This window comes from Haliotis rubra, unplaced genomic scaffold (assembly GCF_003918875.1).
Source record: "Haliotis rubra isolate DU_JTF1 unplaced genomic scaffold, ASM391887v1 Scf657, whole genome shotgun sequence".
NCBI lineage: Eukaryota > Metazoa > Mollusca > Gastropoda > Lepetellida > Haliotidae > Haliotis > Haliotis rubra.
In genome coordinates, this window is record NW_025767365.1 from 147,010 (window position 1) to 169,193 (window position 22,184).

The window sequence follows — 22,184 nt, forward strand, 5'->3', positions numbered from 1 at the left end:
AAAACTGTACGAAAATATTGTTAAGGTCGGCAAGGATTTGACGGGCGGACATTATCCTAGTTGTGTGACATTTAAATTATCTTGAGGTTTCTTGAGGCGATTGTCTAAATTGTTTTGTGCAAATTGATCATCTCTAAATAGCACCCGTCTCAAAACATGTACCACTACATGTGTACAGTTGCAAAATAAACAATTCTGTCTAAAACTTGCATATCAGCCCTTGTCTGTGACACCTCGCGGGGTTCCCCAATATCTTTGTGTTTAGCGTCGGGCACTTGTTTTCTCAGGTCAGTACCGCCCACTGACCTCAGGATAAACACCAACAGCCAATGAAAATAGATTGACCCCGGGGTCACCTCTTCCCCAGTAAACACTGTTAGCCAATGGGCGCCATGTTGTTAATCCACAAACAACAGGTTTCATGTGATGCAAATCTCTAACCCTTTCCGATATTACGGAAGAAAAGATCGCGGAAGGAGCTATTAGATTGCGTGTTGTGATTGCTCTACATCTATCTGGCGTTCATCTAGGAATACTATCAATGGTTATTCACTGTGGCAGATCAGAAATCTTCCTGGAGTAATATTTTGTCCATGTGGATGATAATTTCAGTGTTCTCACGCGATCCAGAAGGTCTTGGATAGCTTGACCTATTTCGACCGAGTCACAAGAAAGCGGCAGAGGCTGCTTGTTGTGAAGCTACAAGTCAGACAGGGAATTGTCCTACCCCCGTGAGTACCGTGACCACCATTCTTAGCCATGTAGTCATCCACACGATTAAATCACCTGCATTCAAATACCCAGACGCGTGTACATGCACATGTTGCTCATTCTTCACATGAAAGCCTTCGAATTAACTCGTGTCATCTATATTCGCTAGCCATTATCATTTTTTACAGATCCAATATACGCACTCTTGTCACTTATACATATGTCTTGTGTGTATTAATTTACGTATCTTATAAAAGCCATGAGTACAGGTCGTTATGAATTAGAAATCGCCGTATCATATTTCAACATGGCGTAGTAGAAGATGAATGGAAATATACCCGATTGCTTACATGTAACAAATTCAGCGTGACATGGAATTATCATTGGTTTTAGATCATGGAATTGGAACTTTATCAGCCTGACTATGCAATGGAAAACGTGGAGTTTTTCCCCACTGAGTCAAAGAAACGTAAATTCACAGGGCAACCCATCGCCCGATCTGCGAAGGTAGGTATGAACTTCTAGCCTCGTTCTGAGAAACTTGTTTCATTCATAAACTCAAGCTGGGGTCCCGATGAATGAAGCTGTGCGCGCTTGAATAGGTTCGCTTTGTTGCTATATTGAATGGCCTGCACATAATAACCGCGGTGCTGAATTAATGAGAACGCTTCTATAAGTCGCTAGACATCTCTTGACAGCAAGTCGAGAGGAGACAATGTATCAATGGGTCACAGAACATGGGAACAGTTCTCAACCTATGGTTGATTTCAGAAAAGCATACCCAGTTTGAAACGGTATGATCAGTCATATTTGGGTGAATGCAATTTATGCTCAAATTAGGGCACTAAGTGAATCAAATTGTTTATTGTCCACCTGTGTTTATTTATCCTTATGTGTGAAAGTATTAAAGGAGAATATAGTGGAATTAGAAAATATTTCTTCCCTTATCTTTTTTTTCATCCCTGATTTACAAGGTTTATTCAAACAGTGATTTACACATTCTTTTTGTTTAGTTTACGTACGTGAGTAGTACATATGCAGTGACCAGAGTTTAGGTAATAATCTCTGTTACTCAGGTTTTGTCAGATGATCACTGTCCATATCTTACTAAAATTGTTAGCTGGTTTGACTTGCCTCCTGTGATATTTGGTTTTATATGTGACCTAAGAAATACATGTGTATGTGGTTTGCACATAACTACCTGCTTATGGATTGTCATTCGTGGGCTTGATGTCAAGATCTTCATCTTGTGTCTCAATTGGGCACCACTTTTGTACATACATACTTGTGGGGGTGTGGTGGGGGTGATAGCAATTTTGTGCATAAAGATATAAAAAAATTATAGGAACTGGGAGGTCATTGATTTTGTATGTGACATACAAGGGGGTCACTTACTTTGTACATAAATTGTATGTCTTGTGACCTGGTAATGGAGAAGTCATTCATATGCTTAACTTTAAGTCAAGATTGAGAATTGTGACCTGGTATTAAATGGAGAAATCTTTCATAAGCTTAAGTCAAGACAGAGAGTTGTGACCTGGCAAAGTCTTTCATGTGCTTGATGGCAACACTACGTCTTGTGGCCTGGTAATGGAGAAGTCTTTCATATGTTTAACTTTAAGTCAAGATTGAGAGTTGTGACCTGGTAATGGAGAAGTCTTTCATGTGCTTAATGGCAAAACTACGTCTTGTGGCCAGGGTACCTTCTATAATTGAGACCTCCATGTTAATCTCCTACATACAAAATGCCTGATGTGTAAGTTCCTTTTGACATTCTATCACCTAAACATCCATTGCCTACTTTTACCAGGTAATGCACATGTATATGGAAGCATGTTAAAAGCCTGATCGAAAAACCGTTATCTGGTGGAGGGTTAGAGCCAGATAACTGCCAACAGAAGACAATTGTGCAGCGCTTCCTAAAACACATTGATTAAACTGGCACAAGCACGGAGAGCAAAGTTAGCATCCTAGCGGCATGGGCGTAAATATTGTCTAGGTGGAACTCAGCGTGCCAAACAATGGTCGAGGTCTACACATATTCAGCATGTTCAGCTCAGTCCTCAAGACGGACCTTTATTTGACATATTTGGCCTTGTGAGCTTGGAAAATAAACAGCTGAAATGAGAAAAACAAAGAGAATGTAGACACCTGCTATGTGACATTTTTTTACCACCTTTGGGATTTGTGCAGTTTCTCTGATACAAGCAGATAGTTGGGATTGATTGTTAATTTTACTGGCCATGAGTTAACATGATCAACTACTAAATGAAAATAAGATTTTTATGCAACCTCAAACAGTTAATTAGACAATACATGCACAGATGGCATAAATGTTATGACATTTTACTTTTACATTATTGAAATCATGTTCCTAATAGGAAAACTGCATGGTCATTTATATTTTCTGAACAATAATTAGAATTGTTTTTTGTCTAATGATATATTCCATAAATATCTGAATCATACACATAATTTCAATCTTTGCAATGTCATGTTCCTAAAATACAGATATCTTGCATACTTGTTCACTTCTGGAGATGATATAAATGTCAGAATATTTAAGTAATGGTGCTATCAAGACAAGATAAGTTTATTTGTGTATAGGGCTCTTGTCCAAAAGCTTTTAGATATACACTGAAATGATTTGAACATGAAAGATTACAGGATTTCACAATTAGATTGATTTACTTTTTGAGAAACAAGGCCAGTTTGCTGATATATTTGTTGTTGTTCAACAACAATAATTGATATAATTTATCATTAGTACATTAAAGTTTCGGTCCACAAACTCAGTTCTTAAATTTCTATGTAGTCTGTCTCACAGTCCCTGAATGGCATTATTTCCCTTCCATCCCACCCTATTTGCAGTGCTAAAGTCCTAAATGAATAAGTGTTAGTCTAATTTCTATAATGGCCACGCCAGTACAAAGTAAAATTCATCCACAATTTGCTGTGAGCACATTTTGAACTCAATAGTTTATTACATTCACTATTGGGGTCAAACCTCAACTTATTTATCTTTAATATGTGAGACTGAAATCAAAACATACAGAATATGCGCAATAAATATTTCTGGGTAAATAGTTCCATGTTATACTTTTCATTCCCCAGCAAAGATTAGAGTTAATATGACAAGAGATGTCACTTATTCCCTAATGGCTAGCATGCCAATTTGGAAACTGGATATTTTTACATATTTGGGAAAACATGCTATTATTGCTAATAATTTCTGAATCTTGTGAAATCCAGGCATAGTAGAGCCCTGTCATAAACACAATACATGAACACCTGAGAACACCTGAGACTCGGTTAAATTTACCATTATCATAACATGCTTGTGGATATTGAAGAGACTTCATACCCGAAAGTCTACACCAATAACTAAGAGAAAAGTTGAAGTATACTTAAACATGTCCAAATGTCTTTTCAGAACTTTTGGTTGACTTTTCAATTTCTTATGGATATGAGAATCCCCAAATTTCCGAACATGATGATTTTATCATGAATTTTGAAACTTGATTCTGTTGAGTGACAATTCAAAACAAAATAACCGCCTTTCATAGAAACTGCTAATTTCTCTACCATGTCACGGTAGAAGCAAATACTTTCTTTGTTGTTATTGTATTTTGAAATTACAGATTACAAAGTGAAAGTTTGGCTGACTATAGTATTCCAACTGTATACCTGCCTTTGGTAGGACAATGCCAGGGAGAAGAGTGAGCTTGAAAGTTGGTGCAGTTGTATATGGACCTGTCTCCTATGGTGGTCATAGTTGTTGATGTGACTTATAACTAGTGATGTGCAGAACTAACCCATGCAAATCTAGCATAGATTGTCTCTTGTCTTTGGCTTTATTTTTGTCAACATTGAAGCTATGCTACAGTCTTTCACAGATTGAAATATATTGAACCAATTTTACCCCAGTTAATTAATGATTTCATTAATGATCTCATACAAAATCCTGAGCAAGCAATTGGTCTACCAAGTCACTTATTTTGTTTTGTAACAGAAATCACGACTACTTAAAGCAACTTGATTGGCCTTCTTTACCTCTAGTGTAAACTACAGAAGTGTAGTTTGACAAGTCAGTGTCTACTCCTGGGTTAAATACATTGTATATATTTTTGTTTTGTTCTACAAGAACAATGTGCTCCATAGTAACATTCTACCTGATGCTAAAAGTGACTGGCGGCTGATAAATGTCACCGACCCTTTGTTAATTTATTATCATTTCAGACCTGATATAATATTCCATATCTTGTATTATGATCTATGTCTCGCGTTATCTTGTGGGGTGTTGACTTCTGCCTGTCCATGTGTTCTGTTTTATTGTCAAGGAAATCCTATTATTCATTTTGCATATTCATCTTAACCCTTTTGACAATATTTTGCTGCTGATATTTGAGATAGAGAGAGATTACAACACAAGTGTCTTTTAAATACCAATGAGTTGTTTCAAGATGTATCTACAAGTTGTGAGATAAATACAGTCTGACAGGCACACTTGCACACTGCTTTCTACCTTTAACTAACTACAAGGGGCGATCAAAAAGTATGTAGAGTCACCAAGAAAACGATACAAATGCAGTTATTTTTATGTTTTATTTTACTACATATTATCTGTCAAGCTCAAGCAATTTGGTTTTGCTATGTTCCAGTCTCACGATCCCCATTTTGTTTGACCTTCTATCTTGGTACCCTCAAAAAACGCAAAATCTACAATAAATGCATAAAAAACTTCAGGAAACAAAATATGCAAGAAATATTTTGTGTGTTTGAGATTGATAGACGTCCCCTAGAATCACACTTATATATAAAAGTTCATAGAAAAGCAGTTTGAAATTACAATCGCTTGTTAAGGTGACTCCCCCCTTTATGTTGACTGAAAGAGCCTGTTTTGGAGACTCTACCCATCCCCTTTCAGATGACGTAATCATAGGACATAAATTATTCTAATGTTTTCACTTATTCATACATGATGCCAAGTGTTCGAACTAAACACTGAATGGTCACACAAGTGTCAGCTCACAATATATTGTAAACAGTACCAGCTTGAATATCTGGACACAATGTTTTAGGAAGATTGAAATGGGGGTGTCCTTAAAAAACAGCTCTCAACTAAATATAAATTAAGCAATCCAAATCTTTGACTATTGATTATGACGGGAAGTCATCCAATCGTATACTGAACATATTTCATATGATATACTCTGAGGGCATACCATTGTCCAAGAGGTACCAAATGACAGATCGTTTTTCATTTTCTGCAGTTTTGTTAGCAATATTATACCCAAATGTGTTGTGATGACTAATATCTCGTTAGTCACATTACCCACATATGTGAAATTTTGGATATGACTTCCTTCAAAATAAAATGGAAGCTTTTCAAACATTGGATATCAAGAATACAGTTAGTCTACATACCTTTTGATGGACCCACGTAGCAGGACCCTTCACACAAGGTGTCTGTCTTACCTGTAGATCATCAAGATGAAGAACATAATGATGCATAGTTAAAGCCAGAGGACATTTATTAATTCTCTAAAACTGTAAACTTTGGACACAGTTGTAAGCGAATTTGTGCAAATCAAGACCAACTTATCAATAAATCACAGTCGGGAAAGTAGTCTCTCATTATCTGACCTCAGGTCACATACTTGACAAGCCAATCACAGACCTGGGATTCAGTCTCATACATATGTTTGATACTGATGATGTCACTTGTATTTCTCAGCCTTAATTGTGTAAGAAAGGCCAAGTCCTTGGGGCGCTTTGTCCCCTTCATTCTACAGATAAAAGAGCTATCTGTATCATTAATACAACACAATATTGGTTTTCAAAAGGTGAGAGGCCTGGAGTTGAATCAGAGACATACATGTATGTGTTGTTTCTACATTCTGGTAATGATCTCTTATCCTGGGCATAGCTGACACTAAGAAACGGTCAGCTGGGAGCAGATGTGGGGATGAAATGAATAAGGAATTGTTTCAATGGAAAGTACAGTTAGGTAACCACCTCAAGATTGAGAGATATGAGATTTTCTGCCTCATTTGACAACATTTCTTGGTGGTTGAAGTGCAGTAGGTAAGAATCACGCAACTTGCTCGTTAGAGGACCACTAATAGCTGTCCTTAATGATTAGCGTAGCTGCTGTAATCTCTCACAAACACACCATTACGACCCCCACCATTTATCATGTTTCTTGCTGTATTGACACATTTCATTGCCAAGGGCTGGATGAGACAGTTCATTTTCAGGGTGGTGATGGAAAGTGATTGTACAACATCATGAAATTTAACACAAGTTCTACAAGTGACATTAGCCTACTTAGGTGAATTTGTTCATGATTATTATTGCGCGGATTTCAGCAAGTTTCAGAGAAAACTCCCATTTGTCAGTGGTACAACTACAGCACATGTAAGTGCGATCTGCCGGTGATGAGAACACACCATGAGTGACATCCAGCAGGTTGTACTTGGGCTTTATTCGTTGGAGGCGCAAACACCTCCAACCTTATAGCCAGGCTGAATTTGTCTCTCAGGTGAAATTTCTCTCTATGTATACACTCGGAATATTCAAAATAACTTTCAGCCAATGATACTTAGTCTCTTTGTATTTTGGCAATTCCAAATGACCAGTGAACATAGCTGTAGGAAATTAGGAGCAATGGTACCATGTGGGTAATCCCGAAATAATTGTCCCTCTTTTCTTCATAGTTAATGCAGAAATCGAGTTATCTATATATCTCTAATTAAACACATTCTGTGTTTTTACTGATAAAAAATGTTACATGTAATAGAGCACACTTGTACTAGTTCAGTGCATAATTTTGAATTGCAGTATCGGTAAATCCATTCAAGTTTAGTTGCACCCATTAGAGAGGCGTGTTCAGTATCAGTACTGCGTTTCCAGGTTTCCTCCGTCCGTCACTAGTACTTCATTTTCAAACATGGTTAGACATGACAAAGACCTTTGAAATGAAATGTCATATACTGGAGATGAGAGTACAGTATTTGTGGTGCGAGTACCGATCTCTAATAGAAGCAAGTCTCTAATAGACGGAGATATGGTCATCGTGATGCTCTTGAAATCAGCTTCACCCCCCAATCATCTCACGTCTTTTTCACTAAGTTTATTAATTTACTCAGGTGCCTCCAACGTTGCCATTTTAAGGGCCTTTCTTGTTCAGGACAGTTAGTGCATACAGAATTTCGCCAGTCTGAAGAAATTCTAACCGTACTTTCTACCAGCTGATTGAGCTTGTCTGAGTAAAACTGCTTAGACATGGAACATTTGTTATATTGATGCTTACAAATCATGATGTCTAACTGAGTTTATGTTTTTTTAAGGTAACCTACGATCCAAAGCTGACAAAGGAAATTGGCCGCCTTCAAACAATGTTTTCCTCTGATTCTCATGAAGATCGCCGGGTACCAACACTGCAGAAGGTTCCGTCCATATCTGATCTCTCAGATGAAAGTCTTGGTGAGTTTGTACAGTCAATATCAAATCAACATCTAAGCACAGCAATACACAAGCAGGGTTTTACCATGACTCACAAAAATGGGTGTTCTGGGGACCCCCATGCTAGACAAGTATTAGTTTGAAGGGTGCTTGCAGGCACTATGAGGGTCCTGTGAAGTAACGGTGTAGAGAACTGTATGTTTCTATAATTTCTTTAGAGCCTGGAATGAATCACTAATCATGTGGACTGATGGATGGAATGATGCATGTAACTGCTCTGAAAGAAACAACCAAACACTTAACACAGTCATAGATGTGCTGTGGGCACAGTGAATGAATGATATTGTGGGTCCAGACAGACGCAGTGAAATTTTATTTGCGTCCATTCTGTATATTTTTGTGTACATTTGTGCGTTGTGTCAAAAACCCTGCACAAATTAATTTTTCTTTACATGAATTGCCAAATAATTTTGTCTTATCATGGCTGCAGTGTTCATGTAGAGATATTTAAAGTATTTTTTAGCAATCCCACATCCAGAGCTTTGGTGTGCATGGTATTTTTTCAGTAAAGGAATGGTAGGAGGGTCATGTACATCTACTTGTAGATACCTCCACCGGACCCCTCCACCAGGTGGGTTACAGGGCAGCAGGTGATTGCTACACTTTGTACCTGTATGTAGCAGCCGTTGGTGACAAAGTGAAGTCCTCTTGTTACCTTGTAGTTAAGTTATCCCACTGAAACCTGAATGGCATGTATTGATTACTACCTGTCTGTTACAGTCACATACATATAGTCCTCAGAGAGGGTTAAATATAGACATCAAAACAGTATTTTCTCCTTAAGATTTGGCACAGTTGTAAGTTTTGCAGAGGATCAACCCCAAATCTGTTCTTGAATATACAGAGAGATCAACCGATTTGGCAGGCTTATCCTTAAATTCTTTGCCTAATTTTAGCACGGAGAAACCAACAGATAGAGTGTTTACTTTGATTGTTTTGGAAGTACTAGATACATAATGTTGCTGGGGGTATTTTCTGCTGTCTCTCCCCACTGTGTTGCTCCATGCTTTTTTCTATGATTGACCCAGATAGTTGGGTTGGGTGGAGACAAGGAAGGCTGATGTTAGAACAAGGCGGTCAGCACTGCTTCATAGGGTTTCTTTTGTTGCGCAAACCTATTTGTTGACAAACAAAGATTTTCAAACTAGGACACCTTTGTTGACACAGCAAGAATACCAGCCACATGTCACTTGTTTTCAAAGCAACTTCAGATGTGTTTAATCGATAGGCAAACCTTGAAACTTGAATAAAGTGGTCACTGATTTGAAGCGTTAGAATCCTAACAATTTAAGAAACATTAATAATTCTGTGCTAATGAAGTACACAGATTTCAATTTGGTAATATTATGCAAAGTTATGCAGAATTACTTTTACATTCTAGAAAAAGAGAACTACATCCTACCATACTGTACAACCTTGAAACTGAGGTCAATAGATAGGCAGTACTTGTATAACTTGTACATCAATATCTCATTAAATATGTTTGTATCTTAAGAGAGACTGATACATGTGTTGAAATGAACACAGAAATCTTGTAGAGAGTGAGATCCCCTGGGGTTAGTATTCAAAGTAGATGTGACAAATCAAGAAATGTCTTTAGCTGCATGTAAATGATGTTTTCATAATGTATTTAAAACATAGTAGAGCTGTCTTGTCTTCAAAGAGATGTTAGCCCTGAGGTAGTTTGTGATCTTGTTATCTGGTTTTTGAATTGTTTGAACTCTAAGTAAATGTTTGCATGTTTGTGCCCTTTGAGAATGCAATCATTTGATGATTTGATTGTAACTAAGAGCTGTTAGTTTAAGATATTTAAGATAATCTTTTTAATGTTGGCTATGAAAGTTTTATGGTAAAACTATGAAAGCTGGGATTGAAAAGTGATCTGATGTATGACACCACCAGTACCTTCACCCCTCCAAGTGATCTGACACCACCAGTATCCTCACCCCACCCTAGCCTCCCAGTGATCTGACACCACCAGTATCCTCACCCCACCCTAGCCTCCCAGTGATCTGACACATGACACCACCAGTATCCTCACCCCACCCTAGCATCCCAGTGATCTGACACCACCAGTATCCTCACCCCACCCTAGCCTCCCAGTGATCTGACACCACCAGTATCCTCTCACCCCACCTAGCCTACCCTAGCCTCCCAGTGATCTGACACATGACACCACCAGTATCCTCACCCCACCCTAGCCTCCCAGTGATCTGTATCCTCACCCCACCCAGTGATCTGAGACATGACACCACCAGTATCCTCACCCCACCCTAGCCTCCCAGTGATCTGACACATGACACCACCAGTATCCTCACCAGTGCCATTGTGCCCCCAGAAGCATCCAGCCATGTGACAAGAGACTGCCTATGGTGTCTGGTGTAATTACTCACTAAACAGTTGGATCTATGAGCTATTTATTGTACATTGCAACTGAAGTTTTGTATAAATTTACAAATTAGTGGCACATTGTCCCGTGTATTTTTTACCTTTTTCTTCATGATAAATGAGTCATACCTGCAATTTCTGCATCTGTCCTGATTAGGTGTAAATCCATCATGTACATTATTACTCTGTATCAACCCTACTGACATATTCTGTAAATCAGGAACATGGAGAATAATAAATATATGTTTTGTCAAGATTTCTTAGTATATCAGGAATTTATGCAGGCTTTTTTACACGAGACATATGACCCATGAGTAAATGACCTCCTTGAAATGGTGGAGATAGACAATGGCTAGGGAGGGTATCATAATTGATAAGCACAGGGGTGGGGCGTGACAACACTCAGTCAAGACGTTCCCAATCACTGGGGTCCTATCAGCCTGATAATGTCAAACCCCACTGATAGCAACTTCATAGTTGACATGTCAACCCATCTCAAAGATTTCATCAAATTGTGAAATTGTGTAGAGCTTGAAATAGTAAATTTAAAATTAAATACTCTTTTATATTAATTAAAAACATAAGCAGGTACTTTCAGTTGTTCATTTTTGTCTGCAATAAACCTTTCTGAAGACAGTACACCTTCATTCCAAAGTTCACTGTAAGTCTCCTACATAGCCAGGAGCGGTGGGGTAGCCTAGTGGTTAAAGTGTTCGGTCGTCATGTTTTGAAAACTCAGGTTCGATTCCCCACATGGGTGCAATGCGTGAAGCTCATTTCTGTTGTCCCCCACAGTGATATTGCTGGAATATTGCTAAAAGCGGCATAAAATCTCACTCACTCACTCCTATGTTGCCTGCTGAATCCAAAAGATGTAATAGTTACAACTGTGCCAATAGTCAAACCTAGCTTTTTCTCATCCATGATTATCATCCAGTTATATACCAACTTGCATGAACACGAGAAGCCTCCTGTTTGACAGAGGTACAATTTATTGACATTTGGCTGTTAGGGCACAGTTTGCTACAAGTACCATATAGATGGTGGTTGTGGGGCTACAACTTGCTAGATGTTCCATAAACAGGTTTTTGTTGTGTGACACAGCTTGCTAGAGGTACCATATATGCAATTGGCTGTCGGGGCACATTTTGTTACATATAGCATATATATGCAATTGGCTGTAGGGGCACATTTTGTTACATGTAGCATATATAGGCTGTTGGTTGTAGGGGCACAATTTGTTACATATAGCATATATAGGCTGTTAGTTGTAGGGGCACAATTTGTTACATATAGCATATATAGGCTGTTGGTTGTAGGGGCACAATTTGTTACATATAGCATATATATTGGCTGTTGGCTGTAGGGGCACAATTTGTTACATATAGCATATATAGGCTGTTGGTTGTAGGGGCACAATTTGTTACATATAGCATATATAGGCTGTTGGTTGTAGGGGCACAATTTGTTACATATAGCATATATAGGCTGTTGGTTGTAGGGGCACCTGTACATTGGTTATGAATATGATTAACTTTCACTAGCAAATATGCTTTTGTAATGTCTGAAACAATATGATGTTTGTCTTGTTGAAAGTGTTGGTTTGAAAGTGTGACTAAGTGGAGTGTGCATAAAGGAAGCTAAATAGAGATGTGGCCTACACCATGAACAAATATAACAATAGCCCACAAGCCTCCATGGAGTGTGTCCAAGATTCCACAGCAAGAATTACATGGCCAACAATTTGTGGGCAGGGTTGGAGTTATGGGCCAGGTTTACAGTGGCGTGTTCTAGGGGCAGATCTTCCTTTGTGAGAGAGTTAACAGCATTGGAACATGTAGGTAAATTACAGAGTACCGCCTTCAAAACATAGACTGTACAACAAACATGCCAGTTCTCCTTATCACGCATTTGCAAAACTGCTGGTTCCCTCTCCTCCATCTTGATGTGTGGATGGCTGGAGAAGCTTGGTGTCTGCCTCACTTAAGATGGTCAAACTATGCTTTTGTTAAATTGTAGGTACCTGGTAGTAAATTGTCTCTTCAGAATCCAAAGAATTTTACTTTTACGACATGATTTTCTCATTCCCAGTACCCATACATTAAATAAAATTTCTTAATCTTCTGTTGAATGTTATTATGATAGACACTGATATGGTTTTTTAGGCACATTTACTTAATTTCCTTGTTTACGGAGTTTCAAACCCAAATTATGAAATGAAATGCCAGTAATGACAAAAACCTGCAGTGTTGGTAAACAAAGGAAGTTATCAATAGATTTGTCATTAAAAGAAACTCTCTTTTTTCACATTTGCATTCATTCTCCTGTTCCCTAAAGCTTTTGTTTTCACCTCAACTACCATTTACCAGCCCCCATCCTGGTCCCTTGTACATTGACATCCCTTGTACATTGGCATCCCTTGTTCACTGGCATCCCTTGTACATTGGCATCCCTTGAACATTGGCATCCCTTGTACATTGGCATCCCTTGTTCACTGGCATCCCTTGTACATTGGCATCCAGCTATCACCACACTGGCCCAAGCCACACCAACCTTACAATGCACACCAACCTTACAATGCACACCAATATCATACCCCAACACGAAGGTGGTGGAGTGAGCTCCAGAAAAACATTTTCTTTGAATTGAGATGAAAAAGAGGAAAATAGCAGTACCAACTGCATTAGCTGAGAATAATAATCTTGTTTAATCTGATTTGATGCTGCAAAGGTAGATGCATGAATCACATACTGCAGTCCCGGTGTGAAGGTGGATACACCAGGGTCAGGCTGACTGGATTTCACCTCTTGATGTACTTCAGCTTGTGCAAGCACTCATGGCTGGTAACATGACTCCCCATAGCCTGCTTGCAACCTGTTGCTGGGGCAGAGGCCAACTGTTGCCATGCCTACAACCTATGAATTGGGTCAGCCCACTCCTAAAAGTTGGTTCATTCATAAATCTACTGTTATCCTGTTGTAGGGACCTGAGCTGGGTTAACCTGCCCCCACCCCCCCCCCCCCCTCCTCCACACACATGGCTTGGGAGATAATCAATGGAGTCAAGGGACTCCTGCAGCTCTTGTGTGTCCAGTGTGATATTATAAACAGAAGAACACATCTAAGGCTGTATTATAATGTTTATTGACATGCACAGATTTCACCAATAATCTTTAAGGTTAATAGTGCTGATGTTAATGATCACACTGATTCAATGTGTCTACTACAGGGGTAAAAATACAGACAAAAAATACATTTACAAATTGTATATTTGGGCATTCATAATGAATAGAATCTCGGAATGAGCTGATCAGCAGTGAAAAAATGTTATCTGCAGTTACTCATTTTCCTAATCATGTAATTCCCAAAGCTTGGTGGTGTTTATATTTGAGTTCAGAAAAGAGTAGAAACACACTTCTGTTTATAATCATGTTATAATAACGTAATGTGTTGACCTGATCAACAATTAGTAGGAATATGTCTTAGACTTTCAACCATCAAGAGAAATGATATTTTTTTCTATTTTCAAACATAAATGATGACTTCGTTCTTTGTGTGTGTGAGTACCCTCCTACAGTGATAGCACACCTTCACCCATTCTGAAACCCCTGGCAGTGGGACCAGCATCCTGACAACGCACACGGTCACTCTAGTTCTACACATTTCATTACAATGAACCAAGATGGCCATACGGCAAATGACATGGGTGGATATGACCATTTAGCCAGTGGCACTACTACTTTGTTGCAATAGCCAAGCAATTCCTGCGGGTGTTCCAAGAAGGTGATGTTGGCTAACTAGTTGTAAACTTGAGGAATTGCGTGGAAGTCTTCTTCCAGTTGTCAGCTACGTGTACTAGTAGGATGTTGGCAGATGTTATGTGGTAACAAAGCTCGAAGTAGTAATACATGTATTTACAAAGACAACACGAAATCTAAATGGAATGATTCAGTACAAACATTTATTTGTCTGATCAAAGTATAGCAAACATGTACATCAGTCACAATAATAATTGTCATTCTTAATCGTCCTTGATTTGTTAATTATTAAACGTTTACTCTACACATGGCAGATATCAAAGAGGACTTTGAAGTATTTGTCTGTGAAGAGCCTCAAGGTTGATGGGCTCATCTCAAGAAAAAAACATGCAAAAACTTGTTCATGCATTGTCAGATGTCCTGCTGCATAATGATACTTACCCATCAAGATCTGGGATGCAATGAGTGTTTAACAACCATGCTTGTCATAGGAGGTAACTAAAGGGATCAGGTGGACAGACTCCCAGATCTGGTGGATGCATGTCATCATATCCCAGTTGCATAGATCTCATGATGCCAGTTGCTGGGTCTGGCATTAAACAACACACAAACAATGACAACATTAAACAACACACAAACAATGACAACATTAGACAACACACAAACAATGACAACATTAAACAACACACAAACAATGACAACATTAAACAACACACAAACAATGACAACATTAAACAACACACAAACAATGACAACATTAGACAACACACAAACAATGACAACATTAAACAACACACAAACAATGACAACATTAAACAACACACAAACAATGACAACATTAAACAACACACAAACAATGACAACATTAAACAACACACAAACAATGACAACATTAAACAACACACAAACAATGACAACATTAAACAACACACAAACAATGACAACATTAAACAACACACAAACAATGACAACATTAGACAACACACAAACAATGACAACATTAGACAACACACAAACAATGACAACATTAAACAACACACAAACAATGACAACATTAAACAACACACAAACAATGACAACATTAAACAACACACAAACAATGACAACATTAAACAACACACAAACAATGACAACATTAAACAACACACAAACAATGACAACATTAGACAACACACAAACAATGACAACATTTGACATTACAAGTGAAGATAGATGTCCTGCTACATGACGATACTTGACATTACAAGTGAAGATAGATGTCCTGCTACATGACAATACTTGACATTACATGTGAAGATAGATGTCCTGCTACATGACGATACTTGACATTACAAGTGAAGATAGATGTCCTGCGACATGACCATACTTGACATTACAAGTGAAGATAGATGTCCTGCTACATGACGATACTTGACATTACAAATGAAGATAGATGTCCTGCTACATGACGATACTTGACATTACATGTGAAGATAGATGTCCTGCTACATGACCGATACTTGACATTACAAGTGAAGATAGATGTCCTGCTACATGACCATACTTGACATTACAAGTGAAGATAGATGTCCTGCTACATGACGATACTTGACATTACAAGTGAAGATAGATGTCCTGCTACATGACGATACTTGACATTACATGTGAAGATAGATGTCCTGCTACATGACGATACTTGACATTACAAGTGAAGATAGATGTCCTGCTACATGACCATACTTGACATTACAAGTGAAGATAGATGTCCTGCTACATGACGATACTTGACATTACAAATGAAGATAGATGTACTGCTACATGACGATACTTGACATTACATGTGAAGATAGATGTCCTGCTACATGACGATACTTGACATTACAAGTGAAGATAGATGTCCTGCTACATGACGATACTTGACATTACATGTGAAGATAGATGTCCTGCTACATGACGATACTTGACATTACATGTGAAGATAGATGTCCTGCTACATGACAATACTTGACATTACAAGTGAAGATAGATGTCCTGCTACATGAGTTGAGTTGGGTTGGGTTTTGCGTCACATCGGCATTATTCCAGCCATATAGTGACGAGAACAAGTTTGCATTAATAAACATTGTAAGTACATACTCGGAATGAGTTTTATTTCAAAAACATATATTCATTACATTGTTCCTGCTACATGACCATACTTGACATTACATGTGAAGATAGATGTCCTGCTACATAACAATACTTGACATTACAAGTGAAGATAGATGTCCTGCTACCTGACAATACTTGACATTACATGTGAGGATAGATGTCCTGCTACATGATGATACTTGACATTACAAGTGAAGATAGATGTCCTGCTACATGACGATACTTGACATTACATGTGAGGGTAGGTGACATTACGATTGCTTTGTAGGCTCATCAATCTTGTCCACATAAATGTCATAGGTTCAAACTGGTAGCTGTAGATTAATGGTCTTGAAAAGTTCATTTTAAAAGATTTCAAAGTTGATAGCAGGTAATATTTCTTCATTGTGATTTCATCTATTCTACTGTAAATATTTTGTTTTTCTGTTGTTGAAACTTTAATATCTTGGTGGAGATGAATGAGCAGATAATCAAACAAGCATATTTTACTTTCAGTTTACCCGATTGTGAAGTGAATTTATGTTATGGTTTTCTTGTCTTGTGTCTTCATCTTCAAACATCTTTGCAGTTCAGAAACCTCTAGACCAATAAAGCTTATTCTTCATATACTCCCTCCAATATTATTTCCTAAAATTTTTCAAGTGATCAGAATCTAGAAACTAAGGCTAAGGTTTACCTGATGATGGGGCCAGAACAAGCCCTGAAACGTTGTACTCGAGAATAAAAAGAAGATGTAACCCAGAAAAATCTCTATGTTCATCAAATATCATCTTCTAAAATGACAATCAAGCATCTAAGGCTAACCTGCCTTAATTTTGTTCAAAATGTAATGGAAGTGGTGTTAGTGGTGGAAGACAATATATAGGTATTGCAGTATTATATATTTATACCTTGGTTATGACTTTTGCACGGCAACCACACTGAATACTACAATGTCTAGTAGCCATAACTCATCTGGGTTTTTCAAATTGTAATGACATTTTGTATACTGTACTTGTAATAAGTGCACTAGGGGCAAGGGAATAGACAAGGAAGAGTTAGATCTTCTTTCGGAGATGGAATAGTAGAACCCAATGTTAGTTCAACTTCAAATGCCAATGAAACTGAAATGTTTTAGGTAATAGCTACAGGGCCAACACATACTTGTGCTGCTCCTTTCTGTACACATCATGTAGTATGCTAAAGAAGATTCTGACTGCTCGGACCTTGTAGGGATGCACACTTGACTGGTGATCAGGGGGTCTTAGTATGGTGAACACGGGATGTGTAGGTAGTAGGGGACATAATACCTATGTTAAGTTGTTTACCATTCTGTTTATCTGACTTCTGGTTGACCTTTGAAAAGTTATCATTTCATCATCATCATCATGACCATCATCATCTCAGAAACCAATGGACCAATGAACTTGAAGCTTTGCATGTTTCACATTACATTCTAGATTGTTCTAGAAGTTTGAATCCAATTTTCAGTAATTAAATAAGAATATGTATAACCATGCTTAGTCATGTTTGTTAAAAATGTAGTGACATTTGCCACATAAGTAGTTAGTAGTGGGATTCAACCATGTAGTCTTGATTTGGTTGGGTTTTTGTTAGTACAAAGAGGTACCTGTGATACTATTAGTGAGAAGGACATGAGAAGGAAATTGATCACATAAAATTTAAAAACAAGACATTTGTGTTTTCTTGAGTGTATTTCTAATTTGTATGTTAGTTGTTATAATTACATAGATCAGAGATATGGTAAGTTTGTCCAACTTTCTGGTCTGCCTACATGGTACTGACACCATCTTGACAAGTGTGCTCTGCATGATCATGTACATGTAAAGTCTTGGAATTGGAGGAGGAAAACAATTGGAGGAAAATTATGCCCGTAGAAGGCCATCTGAAGCTTGGTAACCTTTGTAAGCACTCAACAGAACAAGTGGGAGGTTTGAAGTCAAGGTTAATTAGCTGCTGCTTGTTAAATACTGAAGCAAAACTCAAGAGCAACTTCCTTCATCATGGTGAATGTGACACTCCCTCTCTGCCAACGACAATTAATTACAGATTTTGATGAGCCCTCCAGATTACACTAGTGGTACGAGTAGCAGGGCTCAAAGTACTATGTAGTTTCTCACAATGTTTCTGAGCAATTTTCCATATTTAGAAATATTTAACACAGCGTCCTGCTATCAGCATTCGAAAAACCATTTGAATTTTATATGTATGAATAATTTTTGCACAGCTCATTAATAACTGTGTTGATCATGAGAATGACAAGTGAAAACCTTGTCATAACTGTATGGCAAAAATACATTAAAAGTGCTGTTATATTCAGATAATAAAATTTCCTACAAATCTGAAAATATGGCAGGACAACCGCAATTACTTTTTATAGCCAGTATTGTCACGTTGTTGTACATCTCCCATCACAAGTTGGAGGGGAGAGGAAACAGGTCCTTCACAAGGAAACAAAAGGAAGTTCAAGCAGTTCCCTTGTTAAAAAGATGTATTTATGGATGTAAGAAGTAGATCTCTTCCTGGATAGAATGGGCTGTGTTCAACACTTTTTCTGTGGCCAGAAAAACGATAAAAAAAGCTTTGTCTTAACAATACAAGTTACTACTATACAAAGAATTCCTATTAAATTTCATTTTAGATTGAAAAATATTTAAACAAGGATTACTATTATTCATGCTTGGACAAGAAGTATGAGATTGAAAACCACTTGCATGACTGCAGCAGGCAAAGACTGAGGTGCACATGTACCTGCTAAGTTAAACAATGTGTAAGAATCATTAGTTAAAGTCACTACAGGGGTTTATTTTTTCTAGTATATTAGCTTTAAGTGATTATGGCTCATGGGTCCAAACATGGATGTAAATAATGTGTTTAATACATGCACCTGGTACAAAGATTAAGGTTACACACGATCTCTGCGGTCACTTGCTGTCATTAAGATCAAACTGAAGCCTGTGAAGAGATATTTGGATAATTCATCAAATACTGGCTCATAATGCCTGCTTCAGTGTTCTTTCTGTTCACAAATATTCACGATATACTGAGGTTTTGTGGGAAATTGGCTAAAGTTTGGTGTTAATTATATAATAATAGAAATAACTTAATCTTTAAATAGGTTATCCATATACATCAGTTTGAAGCAATGTTGGAAATGGAGGCTATCACTTTCTATGAACTTGTTTAACACTAGTTGATGCAGACTGATGTTTGAAGCCAGTGCATACATGTTGTGGGGTAGATCCTGTTACCTGTTTCACGGTGTTAACTATTAACAGCACCCGTTGATGCTGTCATTCTATTGGGTTGTCCTTTTTTCAAAAGGCTGCAATAAAGGTCCAAAGAATATCACATTGACATAACTTTCACCCTTGACTAAGCATTTGTGGCGAGATGGGGATTATTTACCTTGTAGGTACACAAGACCCGGCTGAACTTACGAAGCTTTGGGTCACCTGTGTCCCAGATGTTGGTTGTGATTAATGGGATGTGAAGGGGGTGGGGGAAGGAGAATCACGCCATTCAGATATCCGCTATAAATAGATTGAGGGAGGCAGCAGGTGAAGGCAAGATAACTGCTATGGTCTGTTTCAACTGTCAGACACACATTATACATGCAGACACGCACGCACTCTCTCACACACACACACACACACACACACACACACACACACACCGCTTATATTTTGTTTCTTCACCAACACAGTTTATGCTCACTGGTACTTCCTGCTGGATTGTTAAATGTTTAATACCTTACTCATCACTAGTGAGTCATTTTGGTGTGTCAGAAACACTCAAAAAACTCAAGGATAATTTCATTTAGTTTCACAATTTTTTCGGTTTACTTTCCAAGGATAGACCCTGTTTCAACCTTATTGGTAGCTATCACCTGTCTAGATGGACCTGGAGTTGATGTTTCAACCTTATTGGTAGCTATCACCTGTCTAGATGGACCTGGAGTTGATGTTTCAACCTTGTTGGTAGCTATCACCTGTCTAGATGGACCTGGAGTTGATGTTTCAACCTTGTTGGTAGCTATCACCTGTCTAGATGAGTTGATGTTTCAACCTGGAGTTGATGTTTCAACCTTATTGGTAGCTATCACCTGTCTAGATGTACCTGAAGTTGATGTTTCAACGTTGTTGGTAGCTATCACCTGTCTAGATGGACCTGAAGTTGGTGATGTTTCTAGATGGACCGGAGTTGATGTTTTGTTGTTAGCTATCACCTGTCTAGATGGACCTTTAGTTGATGTTTCAACCTTGTTGGTAGCTATCACCTGTCTAGATGGACCTGGAGTTGATGTTTCGACCTTGTTGGTACAATGGTAGCTATCACCTGTCTAAATGGACCTTTAGTTGATGTTTCAACCTTGTTGGTAGCTATCACCTGTCTAGATGGACCTGAAGTTGATGTTTCAACCTTGTTGGTAGCTATCACCTGTCTAGATGGACCTTTAGTTGATGTTTCAACCTTGTTGGTAGCTATCACCTGTCTAGATGGACCTGGAGTTGATGTTTCAACCTCGTTGGTACAATGGTAGCTATCACCTGTCTAGATGGACCTTGAGTTGATGTTTCAACCTTATTGGTAGCTATCACCTGTCTAGATGGACCTGAAGTTGATGTTTCAACCTTGTTGGTAGCTATCACCTGTCTAGATGGACCTGAAGTTGATGTTTCAACGTTGTTGGTAGCTATCACCTGTCTAGATGGACCTGGAGTTGATGTTTCAACCTTGTTGGACTTGATGTTTCATGTATTACGTCTGCTCATATCAAAACTGCTCTATTTTCATCAGTCAATGGTGATTATTGTTAATGATTTTGCCATTTTCTGATTATCATGTATGTACTTCCATGCAGAGGCTGACACTGTACTTCTATTACATTTGAACACAAGATACAGTATCTCTCCAGTACCTCATATATTTTCAATAAATCAGTGATAAGTGATTCTTGTCTTTCTAATGACATGATGTGTATGCAAAGGGCAGTGAGGATATGATGATGCGTTCATAATTGCATTTCTTTTATCGGGATTAATAGGGATAAGAATTTTCTGCAGATTTCTCTAGGATCTACGATTTTCCTCGGTTTTCACTCATACTCATTCTGATCCCTGGATTAAAATCTGTATTTTGAAATAGTTTCACACTTTTTCCTATGAAAGTCTGCCACATGGATGTTCCCGATAAACAGTTGATGTGGTCACCATGGTGATATGTAGTGTTAATGAAAATGGTCATTGTTTTATGGTTGCTAGAACAAAGCAAATAAGCAGTCTAAAGTGTTCTGCATACCAGTACGGATCATACCATTTTGATACTGATTTTAAGGGTCAAGTTAGGACCTCAGCTTATCTGAGGTAATATACGGTAATTAAACAAAGGATGTCAGTGTTAAGCATGTAGACATCTTGGTTCACTTAAATGACATTATTTTTTTCAGATGTCTACAGTTTAGTGAGTAAATACATCTTTGTCAGAATGTTTTTCATACCATCCATAAAACAGTTATTTCGCATCATAAATGACAAGAATGGAAGTTACGCCATCCCTCTTCCCTGACAGAAGCACATCTCAACTAGCTGCCACAGTTTCTCATTACATGTGAAACATGCCCTCCACTTCTATTGCATATAGTCATGTGTGGTAATCATCGTGATGCAGT

At 38.1% G+C, this 22,184-nt stretch overlaps 1 protein-coding gene across 1 annotated transcript in view; it reads left to right on the top strand.

Annotated features, from left to right (window-relative positions):
* Positions 1–400: 400 nt before the first annotated feature.
* LOC124257305 (transforming protein p54/c-ets-1-like) overlaps positions 401–22,184 on the top strand; it is a 46,604-nt gene continuing 24,820 nt past the window's right edge. Inside the window, 3 exon segments of the mRNA XM_046691340.1 lie at positions 401–731; positions 1,105–1,218; positions 8,064–8,199. Coding sequence (XP_046547296.1) covers positions 1,108–1,218; positions 8,064–8,199 — 247 coding nt within the window. The 5' untranslated portion in view covers positions 401–731; positions 1,105–1,107.